Below are 17,963 nucleotides of genomic sequence, written 5' to 3' on the forward strand. Positions count from 1 at the left end.
GATCAATTTTTGGGTGAAATTTGAAAAAAAACCTAAAATTTTTTGCTATTGTGTTTGGAATGGCAAAAAAATAATGCGAAAAATTTCGCGAAATTTTTTTTTGTTATTCAGTGACAGAAAAAATAACCCGAAAAATTTCGAGGAATGATTTCATTTGAAGAAAATCATATCCTTTCGGTTTAGTTAGGCTTTATTATCGAGTTTGACTTTATTATAGAGTAGTGTCGTACATTTTTAGGTAAGCTTCGACAATTTTACTCATTAATCACTACTCATGCTTTGAAAACATAGCGTTCGTGTCAAAGCTTTAATTATGTGGCTTTCTATTATCAGTGAATACTCGAGAATTTTCTCAATAGAGTATATAGTCCATTTGCTATCGTATTTGAATGCTAGAATTGAAGTGTTTGTAAATATGAGTCTATAATAATCAATATATTGTAATCGTGAGCCAGAGTCGTGACTCAATTTTACTACTATACTATTTGAACTAAAGTTAATAACTTTTCATTGGAATTCGTGACAAAATGTTGTGAAAAATTAAAGGCCACATACTCTATTACTTATGACTGATCGTAAATTTGTTTGTGACACATGGATATTAAGAATTTTTTCACTACGTTTGATGACAAGTATTTTCGACAACAGATTTGAAAAAACGATTTACTATACAAAAGAAATATCTTATTTTACTACTCTACTCTGTAAATCGTTAATCGAGTACAGGCTGTGCGAAAGGCAAAAACTGGTTTCTCAATTATAATCCTAATGTATTAAATTAGTTTGGCTGTTCGAAAAGGCCTTTTACCCAGCCTTTTTACACAGGAGCTAATTGATCAATTAACCGGCCTCTGCCGACTGGGTGAATTTTTTGATAAGAAAAGCTGCGGTAGATGTCGCTGCTACAAATATCAATCAGCTGATGAAACTAACCAACTTCTTATGAAAAGCAAAAACAAATATGTATAACAGCTGATCGGTTATCGAGTAGCCGGCAGTGTAAAGGGCAAAAAAATGGTTTCTCAATAAAAATGTTGATTGTTCAATTAATTGGGCTGTCTATAAACGCTATTAGGAAATATCTACTTAGTTATGGTGAAATATATCAGTAGTTTGACTGTTTGTGATCTCAATGATGTCTGCATAAATTATGTTTATAAAACTAAATCCAATAAATAAAGTAAACTATTTTTTTTTAAATTCTGGATGTGAGTCTAATAATTTTTTCTTCTTTAACGCCTTCGAAATCTATAAGTTGCACTTATAACCCAACCCATAATTTAATTCATTTAACAATTTCATAAAACTAATAACAATTAACAGCAAAACTTCAGCATTCTACCTTGGTTGTGAATTTCACAAGAATTGCATGAATAAATTTAATCAAATAAAAATTATATATAAAAAAAAATTAATTGCATGCATAGCTAATTTAGAAATAATATTTATAATATATTTACATACATACATAAATAATTGGCGATCTGTGTACCATGTACTTATTGTTTCGACTGTCGCATTTTTTATGTGAGTTTTAAATTATGTTTAATCAAGTGGTGGATTTTTATATATATATTTTTTATTATAGTAAAATTGTCAAAAAATAGCATTGGATTATAGTAATCATATTTATATATATGCATTTTTTATCTATCTGTGGAAATTGACAGAACGACCTAACTCTACTTAATATTTTTACGCTCTCAAGCTGTCAGAGAAAATATTTTTTAATATTTTATATTTATCAATTTTTAATTAATATATTATTTTGTAGTTAAATCCCTGATAAGTGAGAAATGTGTTTAACTTTTCTATAAAATTTCGATTTCAATGTAATTTCCTTATAATTTTAATGAACATTTTTTAAAGTTAAACTAGTTGTTTTGTCACAAGTTCACAACTATATGATTTAAAAAAAAAAAATAATTAAATTGAAAAAAAAAAAAATTAATTGAATTAAATAAAAAAAAATCGAAATTACTAAAAATGTGTATAATATATATAAAAACAAATATTTTTTTATACAAAATATAAAAAAAAAATAATTATTATTAAAAAAATAAAATACAAAAAAATTAAAAAATTTAAAATATTTATTTAAAAAAATAAATTTAAAATTTAAATTATTTATTAAAAAAAAAATTTAAAATAATAAAAAAATGTTTTCATATAATAACAAAATTGAACTGCTCGTTTCATATTTACATATATAAAATCTGCCAGCTCACAATAAAAATTTTTAGTCATATATCTCCATAAGTATATTTGTTGTATGCCATGCTGTATGTATTAGAACATTAGTTAGAAAAACCTTTTAAAATCGTAAACATTTTATTCCTTTGCGTAGACACTTCAAAACAGTATTTTTTATTTAACAACTCCTTACCCTCTGCTACTGACAATTCAAAATTAAATTGGCGCGTTTTTGAAAATTAACAAAAATCAAACAAAATTAGTAGAGAAAATAAAAAAAAAACAACTCCGCTCTTACTAATAATCCTTACAACTCTTGTCATCGTCGATTTATTTACTTTTTTCCCCACATATAAACAACAACAATCAAACGCTCGCTTGATTACACACAACGATGATTTGTTAAAAAAAAATATCCAAAAATAACGGTAACTCAAAAAAAAAAACAAAAATCAAAAATCCAAAAAACCGAAACAGACTCAGTGAAACAGCGAGGCTGCTACGTAGCGTTTTTACGCGTCGTGCCAATACGAGAGTCGAAACGGAACTAGAGCTGTCGCGTGAGTACAAATTCACTGAAACCTCTTAAACAAAAAGTAACAATATTTCTGTGGTATATAATATAAGATAGTGTCGCTGAAATGGATTTCCCTTGTAGTGGTGTGTTTGTCTTCATGTTTTACGACAGACACAACATAGCTTATAACTGTTTTCAGTTCTAGCATGTAGGTAGCTAGCTACCGATGTCAGTTGTAGGAATATACCTTTAATCACAGTGACGCAGCAACCAACTTGCCGCTCACGAGCTATAAAGATAATATAGCCAACGCACAAATAATAAACAATTTGCAATAATAGTGTAGACAGTGCAAGTTAAAGCAATATTTAATATAATATGCTTAGCAAAAACAGTACAACAACAACAAATGAAATGGAAAAATTCAGTAAAAAATGCAATAAATGCTCATTCAATTAAAGTGTTGGACCAAGTCAGGGTGATTCTACAAATTTTACTGCAATCAAATTATTTGCTGTGTATACCCAGTAAGCAAAATTATGAGAACCTGAAGAAATATCTACTCTCTTACTTGCTACTGTTAAAAGATGTTGATTGGATTCGAAAAAATCAAGATATGTGAGATAAAAGTCCAACTAAACCTTGTAAATTACTACCCAAGTACTCGGTTGAGAATTAATTGAGTTAATTGCTCACGAATGAAATTTGTATTATCACTGAGAGTTGAAAGTATTAATTTCGAGAATTTTTCGATTTTTTATATTTTTTATATAAATATTAAAAATTACCTAAAATTCATTTTCGAAGAAAACTTTTTAGATTTATTTATTTATCGCATGCGATAGACTGAATTATGTCTGAGAGATTTAAAAAATCTCATGCGATAAAAATTGAATATTTTTTTTTTTAATTTTCGTTACACACTTTTCATTTTTAACAGCCGTCTTACTTTATTATATAGCTTCTTGGCTTTCAACATTAAGTGTAAAATTTTGTTTTTAAAATACTGAGTAAAAGTCTAGACTGAGTCCACTATTTAGAGATCTCTTATTAGATAAGAAAACTTCATGGATTTTTTCCACTTATTCACAAAAAAATTCTCATCCACTATTCTTTTAAGAAGAACAGATAAGCAGAAAAATATGTTCTCCTCACTTTCAACAGTTTAGAAGTCAGAAATCGAAAATACCCAAGAGCTGTACCCAAGCTTCAAGTTTATGAAAACAAACTTTTTAAATGATTATATTATAGATAAGAAATACTTTTCTAAACTTCAAAATTATGTTTTCTGGGTAAACTATTTGTTATGAAACTTCATTGTCGACTCCAGGTGCCTCAATAGATTTTATCGTAAAGGGTTTCGTATGTTGTTCGAAGATTGATAGCTCAATAATGACTTTATGGAATAATTTAGTTTTGTATAACTACAGTTGAACTTCCATAACTCGAACTTCTTTAACTCGAAGTTCTTCATAAGTCGACAATCGCATGAACCGACGAACTTTTGAATTGAAATAGTACTTCTATTTCATACAAATTACCTTCCTTAGCTCGGAAGTCTCTCTAACTCGAAGTTTTTTTTTGTGGTTTATGGTGATTCGAGTTAGGGAAGTTCAACTGCATATATATAAATATAAATATATATGCTTTTAATTTAATAATGTTGGTCATTAGTTCGTAAAGCGCAGTGATATCGCTCGGCTCCCAACTATCATTAATGACTTTTTGCCATGACCTTTCAACTAGCCTTTAATTTTGTACAGCTGTGCAATAAAATCGGTGTTGTTTTCCTATTAATTATGCATTTACTAATTTCAACATGGGGCCAATTCACGTGTGAAATTAATTTGTTGATGACGAAGAAAGCTTTTTCTATGGTTTACTATATTATTTTCAATATGACTTCTGTCAACTTTGGTTGAGTAAAGCTTTCACTTGTTTTGAGAAGTGTTCTCAAAATATTAAGCTATCATGTTCGCTGTAAGCTTTTTGGAAAGCGCCGAATTTTTATGCAATATTTCTCGGTTTTTACCACATTAACATTAAAAAGTTTTCTCAAAATATTTTGATTTCATGCTCGCTGTAAGCTTTATGGTAAGGTCAATGTCTGTAAGCTTTCACTCGTTTGAACAGTGAAGTGTTTTCAAAAAACTGAGCTTTCATATTTTTAATTTGTAATTCTAAAGATTATTGCACAATAAAGAACCAATTAGATTTGTAAGTATATGCCTCCAAATATAGAAACTGGGTAGGGAATAGAAATAGTACTTTGGTTGTGATGTGAGTAATACAATAATTTTAATAAAAACCAATCCCTGCGAAATTTTTATTAGATTAAAATGAACTTTGTACCTTGAACAGTAACATTTAACACAAACTGTATAATATGCTGACATACATATATACTAATAATACATTCAATAATTACACATTTATTGTAAACACAGAGTTTAATTTTAATTAAACTTACAATCAACATCAATCATTCACACTCATCGAAGGCACAACTCAAGTCACAAAAATATTGGATTATACATTTTATTATATTTATAGTGTTGATTCCAAAGAAATTTTAGTTTTTACTCTTTTACAAAAACAAAGTGAAAATAATACTATAACTAAAAGCTCAATAAAAGTAGTATGAAAGCTTTACTCTATTTAAATATATAAGAAGTGGAAATTTTGAGAAAATTGAAAGTGTGCAACCAAATAAATTTAAATTCATTGAAAGCTTTGCACTTAAAATAAATGAAAGCTTTACAGCCAACCGTTAGGAATGCGAATAAGGTTTATCATTACGAGGAAACTATCTGAAAGATATTTTTCGGCCATAATTGAGGGCATATAAGCAAAATATATACGAAGAAGCTTTTATTTAGCAAAGAAGCTTTCACAAAGTGAGAGTTAGTTTACGAATATATCGTTATTTGGTTAGAAATGAATAATTAATGAAGTTAGAATGTAAAAAAAGTAAAATATTGTGATATAATGAGGGTCACAGAGATATCTATATACTAGAAATCCTGTGAAATGTGTTCTGAGATCCGTTTTTATTACGAAAGTGCGATATTAACATGATTTAGTTGAAAGCTTTAAAATTTCTATTACTTGGAAGAATTTTAAATTTAAAACTTCTTTGGAATCTTTTTCGAACTTCCAACCTTTTATGCCAACAATATTGATATAATTTTTTTTTTTACACCTTCTCATATAGACGGCTACGCATTCTCACAAGAGGAAGGTGGTGCAGTGCCACAATCAGTCGTTATACGCGCGTACGACACGAATTTGCCGAAACCGGAGGGCAACTAAGCGCATGAAACTCAAAAAATTAAATGGCGTAGGGTTATGGAGTGGAAAATCAACGTTGATGTGGAGCAAAACTGAAGCAGGATGAAAAATTGTGGTGTAAGGTTGGTTCGTTGGAAATAAATATGCACAGGATTGTGATCACATATGAGAGAACGAATCCAAGAACATTTATAGGGCTCCGAAATTATGGTAAAAAAATCAAGCAGCGTCTATTTGAGAGCTAAGGAAACTGTCAAAACTTTTCTATGTGGACCCACACCAGTCAGAATATAAACGTATTAAAGTGGAAATTATGGCGAAATATTATAGCAAACTAACTGTGAAAAAATAACATTTTGTTGACAACAAAAAGCTTAACAAAATCACACATTTTTAGTCTACTAAGTTTAAATCTAGGATAATAAGAAAAAACTTTAATCTATTTATATTAGTCTAAGCCAAAGAGGAAAATAAGAAAAAAGTGGAGATCCTTAATAGATCAAGTGAAAAGTGTAAACATTATCCAGTGAAATAGCCAATTGGGGCAACAAAATTTAAAGTGGCATTATGTTTATAATAACTATTGTGTGCATTACTAAACTTATAACTGACATACGACTTTAAATATTAACCTTAACCATTAACTAGTGCGAATTATTTTTCTTAATTTGTGTATAATAAATCTTCGTGTAAAATATTGAATAAAAAAATTGTGTTAAAACACAAACTATTTAAGACATATTGTATAAAATAAATTAATAGTCAAAAAAAATTGAATTTGTAACATAACTGAATTGTGGATAAAAGGTGGAAAATAATAGCAAATTCTATACATTATAAAACAAAAATAATACATAAACAATATAACAAACAAAACAAAAAAAATAATTACATCTCAATTTTTTCATAGATGTTAAAAAGTTTAATTTTTTTTCAACTCGAACTTATAAAAGGTCATTATACTTATAAAATCGTTTTTAAAGCAAAATTAGCCAAATTTTTTTATCGAGAATTGTGTAATGTAAATTATTTAACAATTTTTTTTACAAACACTTTTTGACTAATTCATAGTATGATCCATCGCTTGAGCAATTTATCCAGCAGTTTCTGGTACTTTGGTTGGTTATGTAAATTTCATAGCCAGTGGAATCGCTTGGACTAGATTTCTGCATTAAAATTGTGGACCTGGTCCTTCCCGGGGTTTCAAAAATCGAGCTTTTGTGTGTAAATCGTCGTTTTCTTGTAGATTTCTTTGCATTTCTTAGACAAGCGAAAGTGAGAATATATTTTTGATAGGTCCATAGGCTAGTCCGTCACTCGCGCTATAATCCTGCATTAAAATTTTTTATCCAACTGTATCTGGAACTCAAAAAACTTAATTTTTAGTTGGTACTTCCGCTTATATTTCCATTTACCCACATATACACCCAGAGCGGAAATGGATATTCAAAATTTGAATTTACCGAAAGATGCCCCTTGAGCTAGGCAACAATTTGGCATCAAAACATTTCACCCACGCTCATCCGGTCGCTCAGAAAAATGAAAATATGTAGCCAATTTCAGGAATTCTACCAGGCACCCAGAAGTGCCCAGTAGGTGGCTGCGAAAATGTTTTTTCGAAATATCTCGAAAACCGCTTGCGGTATTACTGTTCTGTAAATTTCATAGCCAGTGGAATCGCCTGGCCTACATTTCTGCATAAAAACTTTGGACCCGGTCCTTCCCGGGGTCTCATAAACTAAACTTTTGTGTGTAAATCGACGTTTTCTTGTAGATTTTCTGAATTTTTTAGACAAGCGAAAGTGAAAATATATTTTTGATATGTCCATTGGCTAGTCCGTCACTCGCGCTATAATCCTGCATTAAAATTTTTTATCCAACTGTATCTGGAACTCAAAAAACTTAATTTTTAGTTGGGACTTCCGCTTATATTTCCATTAACCCACATTTACACCCAGAGCGGAAATGGATATTCAAAATTTGAATTTACCGAAAGATGCCCCTTGAGCTAGGCAACAATTTGGAATCAAAACATTTCACCCACGCTCATCCGGTCGCTCAGAAAAATGAAAATATGTAGCCAATTTCAGGAATTCTACCAGGCACCCAGAAGTGCCCAGTAGGTGGCTGCGAAAAGGTTTTTTCAAAATATCTCGAAAACCGCTTGCGGTATTACTGTTCTGTAAATTTCATAGCCAGTGGAATCGCCTGGCCTACATTTCTGCATAAAAAGATTGGACCCGGTCCTTCCCGGAGTCTCATAAACTAAACTTTTGTGTGTAAATCGACGTTTTCTTGTAGATTTTCTGAATTTTTTAGACAAGCGAAAGTGAAAATATATTTTTGATATGTCCATTGGCTAGTCCGTCACTCGCGCTATAATCCTGCATTAAAATTTTTTATCCAACTGTATCTGGAACTCAAAAAACTTAATTTTTAGTTGGGACTTCCGCTTATATTTCCATTAACCCACATTTACACCCAGAGCGGAAATGGATATTCAAAATTTGAATTTACCGGAAGATGCCCCTTGAGCTAGGCAACAATTTGGCATCAAAACATTTCACCCACAATCTTCCGGTTGCTTAGAAAAATGAAAAAATGTAGCCAATTTCAGGAATTCTACCAGGCACCCAGAAGTGCCCAGTAGGTGGCTGCGAAATTGTTTTTTCGAAATATCTCGAAAACCGCTTGCGGTATTACTGTTATGTAAACATCACAGCCAGTGGAATCGCTTGGCCTACATTCCTGCATAAAAGGTTCGGACCTGGTCCTTCCCGGGGTCTCATAAACTAAACTTTTGTGTGTAAATCGACGTTTTCTTATAGATTTCTTTGAATTTTTTAGACAAGCGAAAGTGAAAATATATTTTTGATATGTCCATTGGCTAGTCCGTCACTCGCGCTATAATCCTGCATTAAAATTGTTTATCCAACTGTATCTGGAACCCTAAAAACTTAATTTTTTATTGGCACTTCCGCTTACTTTGCCATTAATCCATATTTTCACCCAGAGCGGAAATGGATATTCAAAATTTGAATTTACCGGAAGATGCCCCTTGAGCTAGGCAACAATTTGGCATCAAAACATTTCACCCACGCTCATCCGGTCGCTCAGAAAAATGAAAATTTGTGGGCAATTTCAGGAATTCTACCAGGCACCCAGAAGTGCCCAGTAGGTGGCTGCGAAATTGTTTTTTCGAAATATCTCGAAAACCGCTTGCGGTATTACTGTTATGTAAACATCATAGCCAGTGAAATCGCTTGGGCTACATTTTTGCATAAAAGGTTTGGACCCAGTCCTTCCCGGGGTCTCATAAACTAAACTTTTGTGTGTAAATCGACGTTTTCTTGTAGATTTCTTTGAATTTTTTAGACAAGCGAAAGTGAAAATATATTTTTGATATGTCCATTGGCTAGTCCGTCACTCGCGCTATAATCCTGCACAAAAATTTTTTATCCAACTGTATTTGGAACTCAAAAAACTTAATTTTTAGTTAGCACTTCCGCTTATTTTTCCATTAACCTATATTTTCACCCAGAGCGGAAATGGATATTCAAAATTTGAATTTACCGGAAGATGCCCCTTGAGCTAGGCAACAATTTGGCATCAAAACATCTCACCCACGCTCATCCGGTCGCTTAGAAAAATGAAAATATGTAGCCAATTTCAGGAATTCTACCAGGCACCCAGAAGTGCCCAGTAGGTGGCTGCGAAAATGTTTTTTCGAAATATCTCGAAAACCGCTTGTGGTATTACTGTTATGTAAACATCATAGCCAGTGGAATCGCTTGGGCTACATTCCTGCATAAAAATTTTGGACCTAGTCCTTCCAGGGGTCTCATAAACTTAACTTTTGTGTGTAAATCGACGTTTTCTTGTATATTTCTTTGAATTTTTTAGACAAGCGAAAGTGAAAATGTATTTTTGATATGTCCATTGCCTAGTCCGTCACTCGCGCTATAATCCTGCATTAAAATTTTTTATCCAACTGTATCTGGAACTAAAGAAAAATCTATTTTAGTTGGTACTTCCGCTTATATTTCCATTTACCCACATTTACACCCAGAGCGGAAATGGATATTCAAAATTTGAATTTACCGGAAGATGCCCCTTGAGCTAGGCAACAATTTGGCATCAAACATTTCACCCACAATCTTCCGGTTGCTTAGAAAAATGAAAAAATGTAGGCAATTTCAGGAATTCTACCAGGCACCCAGAAGTGCCCAGTAGGTGGCTGCGGAAATGTTTTTTCGAAATATCTCGAAAACCGCTTGCGGTATTGCTGTTATGTAAACATAATGGCCAGTGGAATCGCTTGGGCTACATTTTTGCATAAAAGGTTTGGACCCAGTCCTTCCCGGGGTCTCATAAACTAAACTTTTGTGTGTAAATCGACGTTTTCTTGTAGATTTCTTTGAATTTTTTAGACAAGCGAAAGTGAAAATATCTTTTTGATGAGTCCATAGTCTAGTCCGTTACTCGCGCTATAATCCTGCATTAAAATTTTTGACCTAGCTATCGTGGGGAGTTAAAGAAAGTGGATAAGAAATTTGTAACTATTATAGCTTTTTTCTTTAATCTGCCGTTCAAATCGGTTATGAAAGAATTTTGTAATTCGTTTAATGTTTTATATTCATTTATTTATTTATATGCTCTTATACATATTTACATTTATATAGATATATATTTGTGCTTAGTAATACTAATACTATTAGTACTAAAGAAAAACAACACATTGGTACCTTATAATTAATTGTGTGCAGCTTAAACGGCAAATCGCTGAAATTAAATAAATATTTTATAATAGTTCATAGGCTAACTTATAAATACATATTCATTATACTTGACTAACATATAACATTATACATGAATATTTGGAACATTTACACTACTTTAGATACATTGGCACTTTACTTGAAAATAATATTATATTAAATGAAATATGACGTACTAAAAATTTACATTGGAGTTGAGAGACAAAAAGTATTAACTATTAAAACTAAATTTCGATATTAATTCTTAAATCTAGATGTGAGAACAACTAACTGTAAATAACTGCAGAAGCAGATCTTTATTTTAATTACGCACCAAAGTATATCTGTATTGGTCGCTCCATTAATATCAATGTTGTGCGCTTTTATATATTTTACACATCAAAATTATAATTTTCTTTGAACTAAATATGAGCTATTACACATACATACATATATACTTCGTGTGACCTTCACTAAACGTCCTGTAACTTGACTATCATTTTCCTAATGGCACATTAAAGTATATAAATTAATTTAGTAATATTAACCAAGTATCTTGAAGTGTCACTTTATTGTTGTTATATAATACTCGTAATATTGTATATATGAAAGTAAGGAAGGACCTGCACATTTCATTGGTAAAAGGTTAAACAAAATTTCATGGAAATAATTTTTGTGGTGTGTTTACATTGATACTAACATTCTTACATACATAAATACAAACGTGCATAATAGAAATAAAATATTCAAATGGATTTCTATTCAAAAATAAAGTATAACTTTATATGTATCATAAATGGGAAAGTGTTTTATTCATTATTTGTTTTTGTGGCGGTAAGTAATGCTTTAATATACTTGTCAGTTGTAACTAATGTAAGTTGGTATCTTAATTATTAATATAAATTTAAATTAAAATATGTAGGCAATTTCAGGAATTCCACCAAGGCAACCATCGTCTGCGCTACACTCCTGCATAAAAAGTGGAGTTTGACTGTATAAAATTGAAATATCAAAAAATTTTGAAATTAAATTTTTATATTAATTTATACAATATTATTTTTGTTGAGTTTTGAAATATTTTTTTTTTTCAAAAATTGCATCATTGAAACATGAAATTAAAATTAAAAAAATTATTTAAAAGCAAGTAACTCACACAGTAGAAGCATTTGCGCAGGCGCTACTTTTGGATCACCACAGTTCTATGTTGTATATTAATCAAATTTTTCCGTCATTAAATTTGTCCACAAAATGTTAATTGCATATGAAATTTATAGACATTAGGGCTGTAGAAATAATCTATAAAAAGTAAAGGAAAATTTATAAAACAGATCGTAAATATTTTTCAAAATTCGCTTTTATAGCATAATATTAAATATAATAAGTGACCTTTAAAGCCGTCATAGAAAAAATTGTTTTTCTGAATTTTAAAAAATTTTTTTTTTTTCAATTTATTTTATGAAAATGCTGCTGAGTTCGCCAATTTGGACAACCATTATATACAAACTTTCATTAAGGGGTAACATGGGTTTTGCCGGGTAAAAAGGTCTATTTTCAATATTCTGTTTTCTATGTAAAAAATTATTTATTCAATTCAAACTTTTTTCTGTCTTATAGATACATATTTAAAGAAAAATTTCTGAAATTTTCAAAAAAAAAAAAATATTAAAACTCCTATATTGTGACGTCATTTCTGGCGACCCGTCGGAAAAAAGGTGCGTCCCCGTTGTCAACATAACTGCTGACAGGATCATCAAAAATTAAAAAAGAAAAAAAAAACAAGTGTTTTAGGTAAGACCATAACTCGTGCTTGAACGAAGGAAAGACCAAAAAAGTAAATTGGAATTTTAGCAGACACTTTCCTAAAAAATTAGTTATAATTAATCAAATTTGCTTGACATTTTTTTTAATAGTTGTAATTGAAAAAAGAAAAAATCCTTCGTTCAAGCATAAGTAAATAGTATTTTAAACATTTGTGCAAAATTTCATCAAGATCGGTTGAGTAGTTTTCGAGGACATTTGACAACCGATTTTGAAAACACAAAATTTCATCAAGATCGGTTGAGTTGTTTTCGAGAACATTCGAAAACCGACTTTGAAAACACGGTTCCGAGAAAATCGCGATTAAAGTTTTGAATAACAATAATACCCGACTTGGAGCGCACACCTCCCAAAGGCTGTATCTCCGAAACTATTATTCGGATCGACTTGTAAATTTAACATAATGTTCTTGAAATCTTGTAGAAATTAATAAGCAAAAAAAAAAAAACAAAAAAAAAACAAGTAAGGAAAAAAAACAAGGTGTAACCGAACATTTTATACGCTCGCAATTTATTTATTTAACTTTATTAGTATTATATAATACACAATTTGACCCACATTTTCGTCATATATATTGTATAAAGTCCATTGAAAGTTGGAAACCATAATATTAGGTTAGAAGCATCGAGGTCCTCATGTTCGATATATGAGGCCTTGACAACCTATGGTCCGATTTCGGTGATTTTTAGAAATGGGCTGCCACACTATAAATACAGCATTTGTGCAAAGTTTTGCACACCGATATCTTCACTAGTGCTTACTTTATATATTGTAAAGTAAACGATTCAGATTGTCTTCAAAGTTCTGGTATATAGGAAGTAGGCGTGGTTGTGAAGCGATTTGGCCTATTTTCACAACATATCATTGGGATGTAAGGGAACTATTACAAACCAAGTTTCATTGAAATCGGTCGAGTAGTTCCTGAGATATGGTTTTTGACCCATTAGTGTGCGAAGCCACACCCATTTTCCATTTTGTAAAAAAAATCTGAGTGCAGCTTCCATCTGTAATAAATTAATATTAATATTAAAATTTTAATTTCTCTTCCCTTCGTTCAATAACGAGATGCATCCATGTACTATCCAAAAATGTTTGGTTTGTTGATTTTATATCAACCAATAAAGAGTTATGCTGTCCACGGCAAGAGTTCTTAATTTTTGAGAAGTCAAGGAAGATGAGGCACCAAGGGCTGAGTTTTCGGAATTTGTAAATAAAAATTTCATAAAATAGTGTTTAAATATGTATCTTTGATAGGCCGATTTATTTAAATGAAATATAGGACTGTGTATATTAAAAAAAATTGAAACAATTGTCATATTTCCAGTCTCTGAACACGTAGTTTAATTAGTCACTATTTGAAGCTTGTCTAACAAAAAATTCCGTTAAAATTCATGTAAAATGCATGAAAATTGTTGAATTTTAGGTGTATGTCTTTGATATTTGTATGACTGCCATCTGGCGGAAAATTTGTAAAATACTGTAGCAGAGATTTCTACCGTGTTTATATATGTATATTGTGAGGCATTACGAATAAATATATATTAATGTGCTTTAAAGGGTGGGTTCCGTGGGTTAAATTTTTTTTTATTTTTTGCTTATTAATTTCTACAACATCTGAAGAATAATGGAAGGAGTGCACTCCAAGTCAGGTATTATAGTTACTCAAAACTTTCCGAGAAAATCGCGGAACCGTGTTTTCAAAGTCGGTTGTTAAATGTTCTCGAAAACTACTCAACCGATTTTAAGATGTTTAAGATACAATTTACTTATGCTTGAACGAAGGATTATTTCTTTTTTTAATTACAACTATTTCAAAAAAAAAAAAAATGTCAAGGAAATTTGACTGAATTTTTTATATTTTTGGAAAAATGTCTGCCAAAAGTTCCAATTTTAAATTTTTTTCTTTCTTTCCTTCAAGCACGAGTTTATGATTTAATCTAAAACACTTATTTTTGTTTTTTCATTTTGGATGATCCTGTCAGGGGTTATGCTGACAACGCAGACGCACCTTTTTTCGAAGGGGTCACCGGAAATGACGTCACAATGGAGGAGTTATACTTTTTTTATTGAAAATTTCCGAAATTTTTCTTTAAATATGTATCTATGATAGAAAAAAGTTTGAATGAAATATATAATTTTTTACATAGAAAAAATTTATTGAAAATAGTCCTTGTTTATCCGACAAAACCCATGTAACCCCTTAATTAGAGTTTCTTTACTGCAGAGCTATAAAATATTTTACTTTATTTAGACTGCTACATTTAGAAAATAATAAATATAGTTAATTAGTAAAAAAAGATAGGTTGGCTCCAGAGAGTATCTCTCCTTTCTATCGCTAATGACGTTGAAATGTCTAAAGACACTGATGGAACGTCAAATGTGTACCCTACACCATTTCTGTTTTTATTTATGATTTTTCTATAAGATTTTTTAAAATACGTGCTAGAAAACCTCGAACGCCGATAAAAAAATCAAAAATTACTAAGTCCAATATTTTATACTTTTCGTTGGGTGAAATAAAATCTATATCCTTGAAGCAATTTGTACCATAAAAGTAATGCATCTAGCGAACGCTTTGAAACTGCATAGCTGCCTTGTTAACTCTTCTAACCAACCACTCATCTTACGTTTCTCTGTCTTATTCGGTTTGGTAACAGTTATAATTTAACTCTCCTTTAATTTCAGAGTTAGGCTGTCGCATATTAGCTTATTTACCGTATTAACTGTAAATATATTTGATAGCTTAATCAAAATATGCACTAAATTTAAACAACTGCGTGTGTGACAGCTTCTGTTATAATAAAAAAGTAAATAAATTGAGAGTCAAGCAGACAACTTCAAACGATGATGAACTCACACAGTGGGGTAAAGCAAATCTTGCAAGCATTTAAACACACACACACACATCAATTCTAATAAGAAATAAAAAATAAGCATAAAAGTGAAAAATCAAATCACAGCATGTGTGCCGCTGCTACCAAATCCAAACAACATTACAATAAAAACAATAATAATATAAATATGTACATATATACATGTGTGTTTGTGTTTGGGTATGGGTGGAGTAACAGCAACAGATACACTTATTGCACGCAAAAGCGACATAAACGCCAACAGAGGCATCAACAACAAGATTCAACTGCAGGGAGAATGCTAAATGGAAGACTTCTATGCGTGTGTATGTAGAGTATACACAGAACTTCGCACACACACACATACACAGATCATCGTCTTGCATACTTTTCAGCAAATGTGTGATTTGGTAGTGCAAAGTGACAGCGTTGTCGGTGCCGCTGCTCAGCAAGTGTGTTTAAGCAGATGCTGATCTTCCAGCACAAACGCACACACATTAATATATATTTATATGTCTGTGTGCGTGTGGTTGCAGCATCTTGCACGTCAGTTGTGTTTAGAATAAGAGCAATACTTGTAGCAATGACAGTGTCGGAAGCAGCAACAAACAGCCTTCGTCTAATGTGATTCGTTCCGGTGTGTGGTGTGTAGAAAATATGGTTGACGCTGTTGCGCTTTGATGCAAATTTGCATGCTCTTAGTACGGCATAATGTAGATATATATGTATGTGTGTATATATATAGAGAGAGAGTTGGTGCTCGGTTGGACAAAGACGAAATTTTTCATAATTTGTTCAATTTTGGTTAGTTTATTTTAGACCAGTTGTGTAACTAGTTGCAGAGCGACATTAAGAGAGTGCTTTCTGAGCCCTTAGATAAAAGAGATGTTTATTTTTACTTTCAAAAGTAGTTTTGGCATTGTCTTTAAACTAATTTGAGCAGATTATTTCATAGAAAACTTAAGTTTCAAGTCTTGAAATATTTTTTTATACTCTCGCAACAAAAGTTGCTAAGAGAGTATTATAGTTTTGTTTACATAACAGTTGTTTGCAAGTCATAAAACTAAACGAGTTATATATAAGGCAATATATATCAATATGATCAGGGTAACGAGACGAGTCAAAATCCGAATGTCTGTCTGTCCGTCCGTCCGTCCGTGCAACGGATAACTTGAGTAAACATTTAGATATTTTGATGATGGCACAAATATTCCTTGGGACCGTGAGAGGATTGCTTTCGAAAATGGGCAAAATCGGACTACTGCCACGCCCAGAAAATGGCGAAAACCGAAAACAAATAAAGTGTCATAACCAAGCCATTAATAAAGTTATGAAAATAAAATTAGGAACATAGAATCGCACTAGGAAGTGGCATATTTGGATGTAATTTTTTTGGTAAAGTGGGCGTGGCCCCGCCCCCAAATCGGTTATTTTGTATAGATCTCGCAAACCAATGACGCTATATAAATCAAACTTTCTGCAGTCGATGCTCTTACGTACCCCACCACACACCATGAAATTAGTTGAAATCGGATAATAACCACGCCCACCTCCCATACAAAGGTAAGGTTGCAAATTACTAAAAGTGGGTTAACTCACTAACGAAAAACGTCAGAAACACTTAACTTTACAGAAGAAATTGCAGAAGGAAGCTGCACTCAGATTTTTTTTTACAAAATGGAAAATGGGCGTGGCATCGCCCACTTATGGATCTAAAACCATATCTCAGGAACTACTCGACCGATTCAAATGAAATTAAGTAAGTAATATTTTCTTGACACTCTGATGACACATGTGGTAAATGAATGAAATCGGTTCACAAGCATGACAACTTCCCATATAACTCATTTTTGAATTCCATCTTATTCCCTCACTTTATAATATATACAAAAGGAACCAATGAAGATAGCGATAGAAATAAAACTTTACACAAATACTGTATATGATCCGTGGCATCACTTGTGAAAAAATTGTTGATATCGGACTATAACTTTTCAAAGCCCCGAAAATCGAATATGAAGAACTCTGTGCCTAATGGTAATTTTTCACCGAAAATTTCGGTAAATATCTCAGGTATCTTAATTAAATTTAGAGGAAATATTTTTCTTCTAATAGTGTGTCTCTGTACCAGAAATGGCTAAAATCGGGTCATAACTTCCCCTAGCTCTCATATACCTAATTTTAGTATTTTCAAATTGTGTCAAATTGTGTGTTATCTTAATAAAAATATATCAATAAATTGCGAGAGTATAAAATGTTCGCTTGCACCCCAACTTAGCCTTTCCTTACTTTTTTTATATATATTTACCCATAAAAATATTTTTCTGGGATATTTTTCTAAAGCTCTACTTTGTTACCATTGAATATAAAAAATCTTAGTATTGCTTAAATGAATACCTAGCATATTGCCATGGAGATATAGGATGGCCCCACAATTTCAATCTTAGTTTTTATGGTAAACGAGGTGTGTTCAAAAAATAACGGGAATTTTTAAATTTTAAATTGTTCAAAAGTGTATTTTATTTTTATTATGTT

At 31.3% G+C, this 17,963-nt stretch overlaps 2 protein-coding genes and 1 long non-coding RNA gene across 5 annotated transcripts in view; 2 read left to right on the forward strand and 1 right to left on the reverse strand.

Annotated features, from left to right (window-relative positions):
* Window positions 1-6,521, forward strand: part of LOC105210365 (probable phospholipid-transporting ATPase IA) — a 111,105-nt gene extending 104,584 nt beyond the window's left edge. For 2 of the 3 annotated variants that reach the window (XM_054234841.1, XM_054234842.1), the window contains one exon: window positions 5,925-6,521. In XM_054234841.1, the coding sequence (XP_054090816.1) occupies window positions 5,925-6,022 (98 nt within the window). In that variant the 3' untranslated portion in view covers window positions 6,023-6,521. Of the gene's footprint in view, window positions 1-2,670; window positions 2,754-5,924 lie in introns of all 3 variants that reach the window. The other variant, XM_054234840.1, reaches the window with a different exon arrangement.
* Window positions 2,762-17,963, forward strand: part of LOC128922828 (uncharacterized) — a 334,204-nt gene continuing 319,002 nt past the window's right edge. The window contains exon 1 of the mRNA XM_054234853.1: window positions 2,762-5,625. The gene's annotated coding sequence lies outside the window, so the exon portion shown is untranslated. The remainder of the gene's footprint in view (window positions 5,626-17,963) is intronic.
* LOC128922831 (uncharacterized) overlaps window positions 11,344-17,963 on the reverse strand; it is a 79,533-nt gene continuing 72,913 nt past the window's right edge. The window contains exons 3-4 of the long non-coding RNA XR_008472016.1: window positions 11,912-12,054; window positions 11,344-11,749 (exon numbers count right to left, since the gene is read on the reverse strand). This is a non-coding gene — a long non-coding RNA (uncharacterized LOC128922831). The remainder of the gene's footprint in view (window positions 11,750-11,911; window positions 12,055-17,963) is intronic.

Source organism: Zeugodacus cucurbitae, chromosome 6 (assembly GCF_028554725.1).
Source record: "Zeugodacus cucurbitae isolate PBARC_wt_2022May chromosome 6, idZeuCucr1.2, whole genome shotgun sequence".
Taxonomy (NCBI): Eukaryota; Metazoa; Arthropoda; class Insecta; order Diptera; family Tephritidae; genus Zeugodacus; species Zeugodacus cucurbitae.